Raw genomic sequence first — 16,741 nt, 5'->3', positions numbered from 1 at the left:
GAGAGAGAGAGAGAGAGAGACGAGGAAGAAAGGCGCTACAAGGTGCCATTATAGGAAGAAGAAGATCGGTATCTTTCTATCTAACAAGCCTGCTTGGATCAGCACATTGCAGCACGCTACTCTGCCTACCTTCTGCGATAAGTACGTTACCCAATCTAGCTTCTGATTTATAAACTAGCTGTTTTTATTTGGGGGAATATGAAGGAGGATCTATAAGTTAAGTTGTGGAATGTATTTTTGTGCAGAATGTATCCTCTTGACACCCAGTTCTGCCCAGTGGAACGGGGTGAAGTGTGCAACACAGCGGCACTCCCAAACTTTATGAAATGGAGAGGAAAGACTCTAAACAGAATTCCTTCTTTGAATGAATATGATACATAATTTCTTATTTAATCTTCAAATTCATTTAGAAGAATACAGAATTATGAATTTCCTGCACATAGACACATTAATATGTTTTTGTGCGGTTCTATTTTTACTTGTTTAATTTAGCAATTTGTGTACAGTATATAATAGTTTGTTTTACCAGTTATATTTGAACAGTGTGTTTTTCCCTTCTAGAATGGCACGGTGTCATAGAGCCACTCTAGTGCTGTTGGTCTGCGGCATCCTAATGCACTACAGAATCTACTGCTCGTCTATAGGACTCAGGTATCCCAAGATCAGGTTGGTTATTCATTCCTATTTAAAATAGATATTAGTTCTGATCGGGGTTAATCTCAGACTGAAGCCATCTCTATTCTTTATCAAGATTTATGAATCAAAGCTAAATTAAACAGTGTTTTTATCAACAGGAATCAGCGTTCAATATTGGAATATTATATGGACATTTTTATGCAGAATAGCACAGGCTATTATAGTTTATGTATTTTATAACAACATTTTAAATGTTTGTTATGGAATAGTCTAAAATGATTGCAAATAATATTTGATCTATATAATATTTTCATAGGTCTTTATTTTGACTGATCGACTTGAACGTGTAACGTCAGCTGGTGTTAGTTTGTTGAAATAGACAGAGGTCCCGTCCAGACAGGACAATAGAAGCCGTATTACATTAGAGAAACAGTAGATAGTATAGTAGATGTACTACATCATGACACCCTGAATAAAATGAGCGGTATGAATGAAACCTGCAGGAGCATAGCCCTGCCTGGGATGAAGACGGGGCGCGGGGAGCCGTGGGGAGAGCCGAGGGGAGAGGGGAGAGCCATGGGGAGAACCGAGGGGAGGGGAGAGCCGAGGGGAAAGGGGAGAGCCGAGGGGAGAGGGGAGAACCGAGGGGAGAGGGCAGAGCCGTGGGGAGAGCCGAGGGGAAAGGGGAGAGCCGAGGGGAGAGGGCAGAGCCATGGGGAGAGCCGAGGGGAGAGGGAGAGCCATGGGGAGAGCCAAGGGGAGAGGGAGAGCCGAGGGGGAGGGGAGAGCCATGGGGAGAGGGGAGAGCCGAGGGAGAGGGGAGAGCCAAGGGGAGAGGGGAGAGCCATGGGGAGAGCCGAGGGGGAGGGGAGAGCCGAGGGGAGAGGGAAGAGCCGAGGGGAGAGCCGAGGGGAGAGCCATGGGGAGAGCCGAGGTGAGAGCTGTGGGAAGAGGGAGAGCCGTGGGCAGAGCCTTGGTGAGAGCCTTAGGTGAGGGGAGAGCCATGGGGAGAGCCATGGGGAGAGCCGCGGGCAGAGCCATGGGCAGAGCCTTGGGGAGAGCCGAGGGGAGAGCCATGGGGAGAGCCAAGGGCAGAGCTGTGGGGAGAGGGAGAGCCAAGGGCAGAGCTGTGGGAGAGGGGAGAGCCATGGGGAGAGCCAAAGTGAGAGCCAAGGCTCCATCAACATTTATTATATTTATCAGAGTTATCCATAATTTACCTGCAGTCCTTATAGCTTAGAGTTTCAAATCATGGTGGAATTAATAACCTTATTATTTACCTTACTGTTATAATAATGAATGTGTGTGAATAAATCTTTCAAAATGTATTATTATTTTAAATCCACATTACTAAATGAAGTTTCGACGGAACAATAAATTGCTGCCTTTCTGAACAACACCTTGTCATCTGAAGCCTTGGAAGACCATTTCCTAAGACCAGCCAGATCTCTACATTTGTTTTGTTTGTTTTTACAGGGTCTTTGAGATTCTTTGTAATGAAAGCACTATATAAAAATATATGTATTAATATTAGCTGACAGAAACACAGTATTGTCATTGTTTGGACACGAAAATGATAGGTTAGTAGGGTACTAGGGGGTAAGTAACCTTAAGAACAATGTCTAACTGCTGACACAAAAAAGCAATGGAAAACAAATTGGTATGTGGATGAAGGTCATGCTTTGGTGAATAAACTATAAAGGGAAATAAATGGAATGTTGCTATTAGGAAAGGGCCGTTTTCAGGGGTAACTGCCCCCATTTAATCAGTTTTATTTAGTAAGTAATACTTAAAAGCTAAAGCTAAGTCTAGTTGTCTTCTTTGATGATTGAAACAAAATATGGGGGGAAATTGTTTTGCCCATGTCACCATTAATATCCTCACTATGAGGAGATTTGATGTAAAGTCTCTCTTTTTAACCCACCTGCACATTCATTTTCTTTGTCTTTGTTTATTGTTCCTTTTCCATACAATCCATTATGTACAATTGCACTAAATATAATTTGAACAATGCAAGATTTTAAATCCCAGCGGTCTTTAAAATTAAATTCAGGAGCAAAAGGTTTTCAATGGTTGTTTTTAATTCATTTAAAAAAAGCATTGGAATATAATATTGGAATGGAATATAAATAAACATTAAATAACATTGGAATATAACCTTTTATAACAATAACTTAACTAATTAACTCAGTGTTACAATGATGGGCCAAATCACTTATGCTCTGCTATTGCACAATTCTAATATGTACCTGCAGAGGGTTAGACCATTCTCCTTGTATGACTGGTGGAGGAGAGTCAGGCGTGTTCTACTGATGCTGAAAGACAAATTACAGATACAAATATTTGAGCATTATTATACAATAGATATGAAATGGCATTCTGAGATATCACTACACACTTCATACACGTAAGGGAGCTAGCTAGCCAGCCATCTACCATCAGCTAATGTTATCTAGCTAACAGGAAGTTTTAACTTGGGGTCTTTGTTAAAAAAGTGTAGCTAGTTAAATATTGAACCAAGCTCAATCCATTGAGTACTAGCAATACAAAATGTTAGCTAGATAAAGTTAACAAATAAGTTTAATGTTAGCTACAACTAGCAACGCAGAATAGCATTCTGACAAAACATTACTAACGGTACACAGTTCATAAATGGAAGTTAATTTTAGATAGCAAGCCAGCCATCTGACCTCAGCTAACATTAGCTAGCTAACAACAAGCTTTAAAACTACTTCGGGATCAGTGTCCTGTCCACGGGACGGTTGAGTTAACGTAGGCTAATGCGATTAGCATGAGGTTGTAAGTAACAAGAAAAACTTTCAAGGACATAGACATATCTGATATTGGCAGAAAGCTTAAATTCTTGTTAAAACCTCTTGGAACCACCCACCCCAGATCCGGGATAATTTTCATCAACTACGTTAAATAGCATAGCGCAACGGTCAAATAATCTTACTAGAAAATATTCATATTCATGAAATCACAAGTGAAATATAGCGAAACCCAGCTTAGCCTTTTGTTAATCACCCTGTCGTCTCAGATTTTGAAATTATGCTTTACAGCGAAAAACAATGCAAGCGTTTGTGTAAGTTTATTGATATACTAACAAAACATTATTTACACCTAGCGGCAGGTAACTTCAAATCAAATCAAATCAAATCAAATCAAATTTTATTTGTCACATACACATGGTTAGCAGATGTTAATGCGAGTGTAGCGAAATGCTTGTGCTTCTAGTTCCGACAATGCAGTGATAACCAACAAGTAATCTAACTAACAATTCTAAAACTACTGTCTTATACACAGTGTAAGGGGATAAAGAATATGTACATAAGGATATATGAGTGAGTGATGGTACAGAGCAGCATACAGTAGATGGTATCGAGTACAGTATATACATATGAGATGAGTATGTAGACAAAGTAAACAAAGTGGCATAGTTAAAGTGGCTAGTGATACATGTATTACATAAGGATGCAGTCGATGATGTAGAGTACAGTATATACGTATGCATATGAGATGAATAATGTAGGGTAAGTAACATTATATAAGGTAGCATTGTTTAAAGTGGCTAGTGATATATTTACATCATTTCCCATCAATTCCCATTATTAAAGTGGCTGGAGTTGGGTCAGTGTCAATGACAGTGTGTTGGCAGCAGCCACTCAATGGTGGCTGTTTAACAGTCTGATAGCCTTGAGATAGAAGCTGTTTTTCAGTCTCTCAGTCCCAGCTTTGATGCACCTGTACTGACCTCGCCTTCTGGATGATAGCGGGGTGAACAGGCAGTGGTTCGGGTGGTTGATGTCCTTGATGATCTTTATGGCCTTCCTGTAACATCGGGTGGTGTAGGTGTCCTGGAGGGCAGGTAGTTTGCCCCGGTGATGCGTTGTGCAGACCTCACTACCCTCTGGAGAGCCTTACGGTTGAGGCGGAGCAGTTGCCGTACCAGGCGGTGATACAGCCCGCCAGGATGCTCTCGATTGTGCATCTGTAGAAGTTCGTGAGTGCTTTTGGTGACAAGCCGAATTTCTTCAGGCTCCTGAGGTTGAAGAGGCGCTGCTGCGCCTTCTTCACGACGCTGTCAGTGTGAGTGGACCAATTCAGTTTGTCTGTGATGTGTATGCCGAGGAACTTAAAACTTGCTACCCTCTCCACTACTGTTCCATCGATGTGGATAGGGGTGTTCCCTCTGCTGTTTCCTGAAGTCCACAATCATCTCCTTAGTTTTGTTGACGTTGAGTGTGAGGTTATTTTCCTGACACCACACTCCGAGGGCCCTCACCTCCTCCCTGTAGGCCGTCTCGTCGTTGTTGGTAATCAAGCCTACCACTGTTGTGTCGTCCGCAAACTTGATGATTGAGTTGGAGCGTGCGTGGCCACGCAGTCGTGGGTGAACAGGGAGTACAGGAGAGGGCTCAGAACGCACCCTTGTGGGGCCCCGTGTTGAGGATCAGCGGGGAGGAGATGTTGTTGCCTACCCTCACCACCTGGGGGCGGCCCGTCAGGAAGTCCAGTACCCAGTTGCACAGGGCGGGGTCGAGACCCAGGGTCTCGAGCTTGATGACGAGCTTGGAGGGTACTATGGTGTTGAATGCCGAGCTGTAGTCGATGAACAGCATTCTCACATAGGTATTCCTCTTGTCCAGGTGGGTTAGGGCAGTGTGCAGTGTGGTTGAGATTGCATCGTCTGTGGACCTATTTGGGCGGTAAGCAAATTGGAGTGGGTCTAGGGTGTCAGGTAGGGTGGAGGTGATATGGTCCTTGACTAGTCTCTCAAAGCACTTCATGATGACGGAAGTGAGTGCTACGGGGCGGTAGTCGTTTAGCTCAGTTACCTTAGCTTTCTTGGGAACAGGAACAATGGTGGCCCTCTTGAAGCATGTGGGAACAGCAGACTGGTATAGGGATTGATTGAATATGTCCGTAAACACACCGGCCAGCTGGTCTGCGCATGCTCTGAGGGCGCGGCTGGGATGCCGTCTGGGCCTGCAGCCTTGCGAGGTTAACACGTTTAAATGTCTTACTCACCTCGGCTGCAGTGAAGGATAGACCGCATGTTTTCGTTGCAGGCCGTGTCAGTGGCACTGTATTGTCCTCAAAGCGGGCAAAAAGTTATTTAGTCTGCCTGGGAGCAAGACATCCTGGTCCGTGACTGGGCTGGGTTTGGTCACGAAAATCAGAAAAGCAATCAAATTAATAGTTTACCTTTGATGATCTTCGGATGTTTTCACTCACGAGACTCCCAGTTAGACAGCAAATGTTCCTTTTGTTCCATAAAGATATTTTTTATATCCAAATACCTCCGCTAGTTTGATGCGTTATGCCCAGGAATCCACCGGAAATAGCGGTCACGACAACGCGGAAAAAAAATCCAAATTATATCCATAATATCGACAGAAACATGGCAAACGTTTTTTATAATCAATCCTCAAGGTGTTTTTCAAATATCTATTCGATAATATATCAACCGGGACAGTTGGCTTTTAACTAGGACCGGGAGGAAAAATGCCTACCTCTCTGTTTTGCGCAAAAATCACACTGAGAGCAACAACTGACCACTTACGCAATGTGGACGTTTACACTCATTCTTCAAGATAAAGGCCTGAAACTACGTCTAAAGGCTTTAGACACCTTAGGGAAGCCACAGAAAAAGGAATCTGGTTGATATCCCTTTCAATGGGCAATAGGGATGCATAGAAAGACAGGGGTTTCAAAATAAGAGTCACTTCCTGATTGGATTTTTCTCAGGCTTTCGCCTGCAATATCAGTTCTGTTAAACTCACAGACAATATTTTCACAGTTTTGGAAACTTTAGTGTGTATTCTATCCTAAGCTGTGAATTATATGCATATTCTAGCATCTGGTCCTGAGAAATAGAAATAAAAATAGTGCCCCCTAGCTTCAAGACTCCAATTTACAGTAGCTATTACAGTGAATTAATACCATGCTATTGTTTGAGGAGAGTGCACAATTTTGAACATGAAAAGTTCATTTAGGCAGTCTTGATACAAACATTTTAGCATAAATGTAATCGTTCATTGGATCAGTCTACTTCCATCAGGAGCTAACTAGCTACTGGTCTTTGTTAGCCACGGCTAGCGGTCTTCACCTTTTTCCTCGGTCACCAGCCAGCCTTAGCTCGCACAACACCTGCCAGTCTGCACAGCGCAATATCAACCCAGAGCATATCAGAATTCTCTCTATCATATCACTGGATTCCTGCCGCTCTGGATCATAACACCGGATCACCACAGCTAGCTAGCTGCAAACGAGTGGCTAACGCCACTGTCACGAAGCAAGCACCAGCTAGCCTTGAGCTATCTTCGAGCTAGGTCCATATACCAGCTAATTCTTGGGCTTACCTCCTTTGCCAATTAGCCTGGACCCTTTATTGCCGACACGAAGCCCCGCCGATCCATCACGACTGGACTGCCGACGTGATCGCCTGATGTGGTCTCAACAGGCTATTCTGTTACGATGTCGCCGAAGAGCTATCTACTAGCCCCGGCCCACTAGCTTTTCTGAACGGTGTGTCCCCTTCTCGCCTAGCGTAGTAGTGACTACCGAATGGCAGCCCGACTCACCTATTGCTGCTCTTTTGACCCTATAATCACTCGGCTACATAGCTGATGTCCCCTGGACTGTTTCAATAACATGTTACCTAATTTTGTTAACCTGTCGGCCCCAACCTCAAACTCAGATCCTGTATGTACCTAACTGACTCACTCTTCCCCAACCTCAAACTCAGGTCCTGTATTTACCTAACTGACCCACTCTGCCCCAACCTCAAACTCAGGTCCTGCATGTACCTAACTGACTCACTCTGTCCCAACCTCAAACTCAGATCCTGTATGTACCTAACTGACTCGCTCTGTCCATTCATCACCCTTTACCTGTCGGCCCCAACCTCAAACTCAGGTCCTGTATGTACCTAACTGACCCTTTCTGCCCATTCATCACCCTTTACCCGTTGTTGTCTTAGCTCTCCTGATCAACACCTGTGATTGCTTTATTCCTCTCTCTAATGTCAATATGCCTTGTCTAGTGCTGTCTTGGCTAGTTCTTATTGTTTTATTTCACTGTAGATCCCTCAGTCCTGCTCAAAATGCCTTAGATAGCTCTTTTGTCCCACCCCACATACATGCGGAGACCTCATCTGGCTTAACTGGTGCCTTCAGAGACGAAACCGCTCACTGTTACTCAACACCTAGGTTTACCTCCACTGTACTCACATCCTACCTTACCATTGTCTGTACATTATGCCCTGAATCTATTCTAACACGCACAGAAATCTGCTCATTTTATTCTCTGCCCCCAATGCACTAGACAACCAGTTCTTATAGCTTTTAGCCTTAACCTTCTGATGTAGAGGTTAAAACCTCTTGGGGCTCGGTGTCCCGCTAACGGGATAGAAGCCAACCACATCCGGTGAAATTGGAGAGTGCCAAATTCAATTTTTTTAAATCGTAATATTAAACATTCATGGACATACAAGTGTCTTATATAATTTAAAAGCTTAACTTCTAGTTAATCCAATTGCGTTGTCGAATGGCGAAAGCATACCATGCGATTATCTGAGGACAGTGCCCAACATCAAAATATTTTTTCAACAAGCAACAAAATCACAAATGGCGATTAAATAAATCACTTACATTTGAAGATCTTCCTCTGTTTGCAATCCAAAGGGTCCCAGCTACAATATGAATGGTCATTTTGTTTCGATAAAATCGAAAATATATCCTCAAATGTCAGTTTAGTTGGCACCATTGATTTCAGTAATCCACTCTTTTAACATGCATACAAGAGTCCAAAAAGCTACCACTAAACTTCATCCAAATAAGTCAAACGATGTTTCTATTTGATCCTTGGGTACTCTAAAGTGTAAATAAACTATAATATTTTACACGGAAAGAAGTATGTTCAATAGGATAGCCAAATTTGCAAGCGTGCGCCGAAAGACTGATTTGATCCAGGTGGTCAGCTCACTGAAACTAAAAATACTTGTTCATTTTTCAAAATAAAAGCCTGAAACCTCGAATAAAGACTTTTGACATCTAGTGGAAGCCATAGGAATTGCAATTTGGGTGACGGACATAGGGGTTTCATTAGATTTATAAAATAAGAGCCTGGGAGCTGAAGAGAAAACTAATTCTGGGCGGATTTTCTTCTGATTTTCGCCTGCCATATCAGTTCTGTTATAGCCACAGACATTATTTTAACAGTTTTAGAAACTTCAGAGTGTTTTCCATCCAATACTACCATTACCACATTACCATATTATATGCATATACTGGCTTCTGGGCCTGAGTAAGTGTTGAAGGAATTTTAATTCCCAATCAAAATGAAACACTCTGTCAATGCATAAGGGTTTGTAAGACCCTTATTTTATAAGAATGGACAGAGCCCCGGTCTTAAAAGTCAAGTAACAGCCTTTATCAAGAGAGTACTGAGTTCATACACATTTTACCACAGGTTATAAACTGAAAATGACGTCAGCGTTTTCTAAGTGTTCCGTCTCTTCTTGACACTGGTAGAAAGGCTCTATAGATCTCAAGCCTTCCCTCCTGCCTAGAGACAAGGCCAGTCAGTGTAGATAAGCATTCTAGACAGTCTGGAGATAGTCCGTCCCTGCCATCTGGAGATAGTTCATTCATTTGTACCAAGGAACAGACCGTCATTGTTCCAAAACTCTTGACTACATTATATTCAATACTGGGAGCAAGAGAGAAAATTCATACATGTACAGTAACATAATAGTATTCGGATTAGTCAGTCCTGATTGAAATGTATACATAATTAGTCATCATTGATAAAAATTCCCTTAACAGTAAATTTACTTTGAGCATGTCAGACAGGCAGAAATTCAGGATACTGCCCCCTAGCCCTAAGGAGTTTAACATCAGAAGCCTAAATGTGTTTCATCCACTGCTTTAGCACACTCCGCCAACCCTGATGCCCTGATGCCCTAGCCTAGCTCTACTTGCACATCATCATCTGCACATTTATCACTCCAGTGTTAATGCTAAATTGTAATTATTTCGCCACTATAGCCTATTTATTGCCTTACCTGCCTTATCCTACCTCATTTGCACACACTGTATATAGACATTTTCTATTGTATTATTGACTGCATGTTTGTTTATTCCATGTGTAACTCTGTTGTTGTTTGTGTTGCACTGCTTTGCTTTATCTTGGCCAGGTCACAGTTGTAAATGAGAACTTGTTCTCAACTAGCCTACCTGGTTAAATAAAGGTGAAATAAAAAATATACATATTTTATGTTATAGCCTACGTTTGTTGTTTTCTTTCATGTATACAGAGTTTTAATGTGTTTACCAGTAGGTTATTTATTTATTTAACCAGTAACACCATTGTTTTTGTCATTCCAGACTAGAAAATGAAGTGTATGAAGAGGAGGGGAATATGTTAACAGACATATCTTTTGACAACGATCAGATACGAAGCCCGCCTTCTTTAGATGACGTTTACACATTGGGTAGAGAACTGAATTATGATTCTACAGAAAAATGATGAGCGTAACCTCATTACTGATACCTCTTCGATTTTGCTTATTTGTGACCCACCACCTGGATTTGGTCTTATGTAGCAAGACTCAGAGCTACAATTTTTTATTTTTTATTTTAATTTCACCTTTATTTAACCAGGTAGGCTAGTTGAGAACAAGTTATCATTTACAACTGCAACCTGGCCAAGATAAAGCATAGCAGTGTGAACAGACAACAACACAGAGTTACACATGGAGTAAACAATAAACAAGTCAATAACACAGTAGAAAAAAAAAAGAGTCTATATACATTGTGTGCAAAAGGCATGAGGAGGTAGGCAATAAATAGGCCATAAGAGCAAATAATTACAATTTAGCAGATTAACACTGGAGTGATAAATTATCAGATGATCATGTGCAAGTAGAGATACTGGTGTGCAAAAGAGCAGAAAAGTAAATAAATAAAAACAGTATGGGGATGAGGTAGATAAATTGGATGGGCTATTTACAGATGGACTATGTACAGCTGCAGCGATCAGTTAGCTGCTCAGATAGCAGATGTTTAAAGTTGGTGAGGGAAATAAAAGTCTCAACTTCAGCGATTTTTGCAATTAGTTCCAGTCACAGGCAGCGGAGAACTGGAAGGAAAGGCGGCCAAATGAGGTGTTGGCTTTAGATCATACACTGCATTTGAGGAACAATGGGAAAGCAATTCTGCTTTGAAAGTTGATCAACTTTTATACTCACTTTTGAGAAAATCTCCTTTGAATGTTTTGGTATCTAGTCAAGAGCTCTGCTTTGTCTACTCCGATTCAGCATCATTCACACCCTCTTATTAATCTTTAGCCCCACTCATCTCGTTTCGCTTTCGGAGCACTCTGACCGATGATTTGTTTACATATGGATAACATGAAAACAGCCACACAAACTCTGCTGGCAACAATTTATTTTAGCTTTTTTGCAGACATTTACTGACACCCGACATGTTCAACGGGAGTTGTACAAATGTTGCGTAACCTCAACTAACAAGCCAGCCAGCTAACGTTAGATAGTTAAACAACAATGAACAAAGTGCAAACAATGCTACAATGCTGGGGGCTAACCAAACAGGTTAAACTTAGCTACAGTTGAAGTCAGAAGTTTACACACACCTTAGCCAAATACGTTTAAACTTAGTTTTTCACAGTTCCTGACATTTAATCCTAGTAAAAATTCCCTGTTTTAGGATCACCACTTTATTTTAATAATGTGAAATGTCAGAATAATAGCAGAGAGAATTATTTATTTCAGATTTTATTTCTTTCATCACATTCCCAGTGGGTCAGAAGTTAACATACACTCAATTAGTATTTGGTAGCATTGCCTTTAAATTGTTTAACTTGGGTCAAACGTTTCGGGAAGCCTTCCACAAGCTTCCCACAATAAGTGAATTCTGGCCCATTCCTCCAGACAGAACTGGTGTAACTGAGTCAGGTTTGTAGGCCTCCTTGCTCGCACACGCTTTTTCAGTTCTGCCCACAAATTTTCTATGGGATTGAGGTCAGGGCTTTGTGATGGCCACTCCAATACTTTGACTTTGTTGTCCTTAAGCCATTTTGCCACAACTTTGAGTATGCTTGGGGTCATTGTCCATTTGGAAGACCCATTTGTGACCAAGCTTTAACTTCCTGACTGATGCATGAGATGTTGCTTCAATATATCCACGTAATTTTCCTACCTCATGATGCCATCTATTTTGTGAAGGGCACCAGTCCCTCCTGCAGCAAAGCACCCCCATAACATGATGCTGCCACCCCCGTGCTTCGCGGTTGGGATGGTGTTCTTCGGCTTGCAAGCTTCCCCCTTTTTCCTCCAAACATAACAATGGTCATTGTGGCCAAACAGTTCTATTTTTGTTTCATCAGACCAGAGGACATTTCTCAAAAACGCACGATCTTTGTCCTCATGTGCAGTTGCAAACCGTAGTCTGGCTTTTTTATGGTGGTTTTGGAGCAGTGGCTTCTTCCTTGCTGAGCGGCCTTTCAGGATATGTCAATATAGGATTCATTTTACTGTGGATATAGATACTTTTGTACCTGTTTCATCCAGCATCTTCACAAGGTCCTTTGCTGTTGTTCTGGGATTGATTTGCTCTTTTCGCACCAAAGTATGTTCATCTCCAGGAGACAGAATGCGTCTCCTTCCTGAGTGGTATAACAACTGTGTAGTCCCATAGTGTTTATACTTGTGTACTATCATTTGTACAGATGAACGTGGTACCCTCAGGCATTTGGAAATTGCTGACAAGGATGAACCAGACTTGTGGAGGTCTACAGTTTTTTTCTGAGGTCTTGGCTGATTTCTTTTGATTTTCCCATGATATCAAGCAAAGAGGCACTGAGTTTGAAGGTAGGCCTTGAAATACATCCACAGGTACACCTCCAATTGACTCAAATGATGTCATTTGGGGTAGCCTAGTGGTTAGAGTGTTGGACTAGGAACTGGAAGGTTGCAAGTTCAAATCCCTGAGCTGACAAGGTACAAATCTGTCATTCTGCCCCTGAACAGGCAGTTAACCCACTGTTCCTAGGCCATCATTGAAAATAAGAATTTGTTCTTAACTGACTTACCTAGTTAAAAAAAATGTTTTTTAAAAATTAGCTGATCAGAAGCTTCTAAAGCATGACATCATTTTCTGGAATCTTCCAAGCTGTTTAAAGGCACAGACAACTTAGTGCATGTAAACTTCTGACCCACTGGAATTGTGATATTATACATGAAATAATCTGTCTGTAAACAATTGTTGGAAAAATTACTTGTGTCATACACAAAGTAGATGTCCTAACCAACTTGCCAAAACTATAGTTTGTTCACAAGAAATTTGTGGAGTGGTTGAAAATGGGTTTTAATGACTCCAACCTAAGTGTATGTAAACTTCCGACTTCTAACAGGAAAAGCAAACGGCTCTGGGATCTGAATAATAACGCCAGCTACGGAGCTAGCCAGCTAACAGTACACTGTAGTTTAAGACATATAGCTAGCTAGTTAGCTAGCACATGAAAGTTCACATGTTCGAGAAGGCATTTCTGCCCAAAAAGCATTCTGATGTTTCTAGCATTGTGTTGTTGTGTTGTGCCGGGTTTCTGATTGTAATGTGTCTAGGGTTGTGTTGTTGTGTTGTGGTTCTGATTCGTATGTGTCTAGGGTTGTGTTGTTATGTAAGGGTTCTGATTGTAATGTGTCTAGGGTTGTGTTGTTGTGTTGTGTTCTGATTCGTATGTGTCTAGGGTTGTGTTGTTGTGTTGTGGTTCTGATTCGTATGTGTCTAGGGTTGTGTTGTTTCAGGGTTCAGTTTCTAATATGTCTTGTGTTGTGTATTGGTTCTGATTCAAATGTTTCTAGTGTTGTGTTGTGTAGGGATTCTGATTATAACATATCTAGGGTTGTGTTGTGTAGGGGTTCTGATTCTAATGTGTCTAGGTTTGTGTTATTGTGTCTGGGTTCTGATTTTAATGTGTCTAGGTTTGTTTTGTTGTGTCTGGGTACTGATTCTAACGTGTCTGGTTTTGTGTTGGGGTTCTGATTCTTATTTGTCGATTGTGTTGCATAGGGGTTCTGATTCTAATGTTTCTAGAGTTGTGTTGTGTAGGGGTTCTGATTATAACGTGTCTAGGGTGGTGTTGGTGTGTCAAGTTCTGATTTTAACATGTCTCTGTGTTGTTGTGTTGTCTCAGAACAGAGAGACGTGCAGAGGAGGTGGTAGCTAGAACATTGAGGGAGATTCTGGGCCAGCTGACAGCGAGGCAGTATCTCACTGCACTGATGATGATACCTGTAGGGTAAGAGACCTGTTATTCACTGCTCTGATGATGATGCCTGTTGGGACCTTTTATTCACTGCTCTGATTATACCTGTATGAACCTGTTATTCACTGCTCTGATGATGATACCTGTATAGCCTACAGTAGTATGACCCGTGTGGTAGGAGGATCTACAGTATGTAGTAGGATCTACTGTATGTAGTAGGATCTATGTAGAAGGATCTACAGTATGTAGTAGGATCTACTGTATGTAGTAGGATCTATGTAGTAGGATCTACTGTGTGTAGTAGGTTCTACTGTATGTAGTAGGATCTATGTAGTAGGATCTACTGTATGTAGTAGGATCTATGTAGTAGGATCTACTGTATGTAGTATGATCTATGTAGTAGGATCTACTGTATGTAGTAGGATCTAATGTAGTAGGATCTAATGTAGTAGGATCTACAGTATGTAGTAGGATCTACTGTATGTAGTAGGATCTACTGTATGTAGTAGGATCTATGTAGTAGGATCTACTGTATGTAGTAGGGTCTACTGTATGTAGTAGGATCTATGTAGTAGGATCTACTGTATGTAGTGGGATCTACTGTATGTAGTAGGGTCTACTGTATGTAGTAGGATCTATGTAGTAGGATCTACTGTATGTAGTAGGATCTACAGTATGTAGTAGGATCTATGTAATAGGATCTACTGTATGTAGTAGGATCTATGTAGTAGGATCTAATGTAGTAGGATCTACAGTATGTAGTAGGATCTATGTAGTAGGATCTAATGTAGTAGGATCTACTGTATGTAGTAGGGTCTACTGTATGTAGTAGGATCTATGTAGTAGGATCTACAGTATGTAGTAGGATCTACAGTATGTAGTAGGATCTATGTAGTAGGATCTACAGTATGTAGTAGGATCTATGTAGTAGGATCTACTGTATGTAGTAGGGTCTACTGTATGTAGTAGGATCTACTGTATGTAGTAGGACCTACAGTATGTAGTAGGATCTATGTAGTAGGATCTACAGTATGTAGTAGGATCTATGTAGTAGGATCTACAGTATGTAGTAGGATCTATGTAGTAGGATCTACTGTATGTAGTACGATCTATGTAGTAGGATCTACTGTATGTAGTAGGATCTATGTAGTAGGATCTACTGTATGTAGTAGGACCTACAGTATGTAGTAGGACCTACAGTATGTAGTAGGATCTATGTAGTAGGATCTACAGTATGTAGTAGGATCTACAGCATGTTGTAGGACCTACTGTATGTAGTAGGATCTATGTAGTAGGATCTACAGTATGTAGTAGGGTCTACTGTATGTAGTAGAATCTATGTAGTAGGATCTACTGTATGTAGTAGGGTCTACTGTATGTAGTAGGATCTATGTAGTAGGATCTACTGTATGTAGTGGGATCTACTGTATGTAGTAGGATCTACTGTATGTAGTAGGATCTATGTAGTAGGATCTACTGTATGTAGTAGGGTCTACTGTATGTAGTAGGATCTATGTAGTAGGATCTACTGTATGTAGTGGGATCTACTGTATGTAGTAGGGTCTACTGTATGTAGTAGGATCTATGTAGTAGGATCTACTGTATGTAGTGGGATCTACTGTATGTAGTAGGATCTACTGTTTGTAGTGGGATCTACTGTATGTAGTAGGATCTATGTAATAGGATCTATGTAGTAGGATCTACAGTATGTAGTAGGATCTACTGTGTGTTGTAGGATTTATGTAGTTGGATTTACTGTATGTAGTGGGATCTACTGTATGTAGTAGGATCTACTGTATGTAGTAGGATCTACTGTATGTAGTAGGATCTACTGTGTGTAGGAGGATCTATATAGTACAGTAGGATCTACTGTATGTAGTAGGATCTATGTAGTACAGTAGGATCTAGTGTATGTAGTAGGATCTACTGTATGTAGTAAGATCTATTTAGTGGGATCTATATACTAATATGACATATAGTATGACGTAGTAATATGATGTTTATGTGTTTATTTGAGGAGAGTGTTATGTAGAACCATGCTGTACTAATATGTTGTCCCATTTCAATGCAGTGAGGAGAGTCGAATGGAGGATGAATCGGAGCCGTTATCAAAGCGTCACTCAGACGGCATCTTCACAGACGGCTACAGTCGCTACAGGAAACAGATGGCTATGAATAAGTACCTGGAGGCAGTGTTGGGGAGAAGGTATAGACAGCGATTTAGGAACAAAGTATGGAGGCTCACATATTCGTAGCGATTCTAGCCCTCCCTTACCCTGACCCTAAACCTAACTCTGACCCTAACTCTGACCCTAACCCTAACTCTGACCCTAACCCTAACTTTGACCCTAACTCTGACCCCAACTCTGACCCTAACCCTAACTTTGACCCTAACTCTGACCCTAACTCTGACCCTAACTCTGACCCTAACCCTAACTCTGACCCTAACCCTAACCCTAACTCTGACCCTAACCCTAACCCTAACTCTGACCCTAACTCTCTGTTATATATACTCATCCTTCAAACTACATCCTTATGAATGCTATACTATATCTGACCAAAAAGTGGTTTGTGCCTGTGTTCCTTAAACGTATATTTACAGTTGAAGTCGAAAGCTCACAGTACATACAATTTAGCCAAATACATTTAAACTCAGTTTTTCACAATTCCTGACATATAATCATAGTAAAAATTCCCTGTCTTAGGTCAGTTAGGATCACCAGTTAATTTTAAGAATGTGAAATGTCAGAATAAATACTAGAGAAAATGATTTATTTCAGCTTTTATTTCTTTCATCACATTCCCAATGGGT

General features: G+C 41.2%; 1 protein-coding gene across 1 annotated transcript; it reads left to right on the top strand.

Moving 5' to 3' along the window:
- Window positions 1-562: 562 nt before the first annotated feature.
- adcyap1b (adenylate cyclase activating polypeptide 1b) lies at window positions 563-16,595 on the top strand. The gene is made up of 5 exons (XM_065013232.1): window positions 563-666; window positions 10,029-10,122; window positions 10,444-10,478; window positions 13,858-13,962; window positions 16,001-16,595. The coding sequence occupies exons 1-5, from the start codon at window positions 563-565 to the stop codon at window positions 16,182-16,184; spliced, it is 522 nt and encodes a 173-aa protein (XP_064869304.1). The 3' UTR covers window positions 16,185-16,595.
- The last annotated feature ends 146 nt before the right edge of the window (window positions 16,596-16,741 follow it).

The sequence above is a fragment of the Oncorhynchus nerka genome, linkage group LG9b, assembly GCF_034236695.1.
Source record: "Oncorhynchus nerka isolate Pitt River linkage group LG9b, Oner_Uvic_2.0, whole genome shotgun sequence".
Taxonomy (NCBI): domain Eukaryota; kingdom Metazoa; phylum Chordata; class Actinopteri; order Salmoniformes; family Salmonidae; genus Oncorhynchus; species Oncorhynchus nerka.
This window is presented reverse-complemented; position numbering and strand designations above follow the sequence as displayed.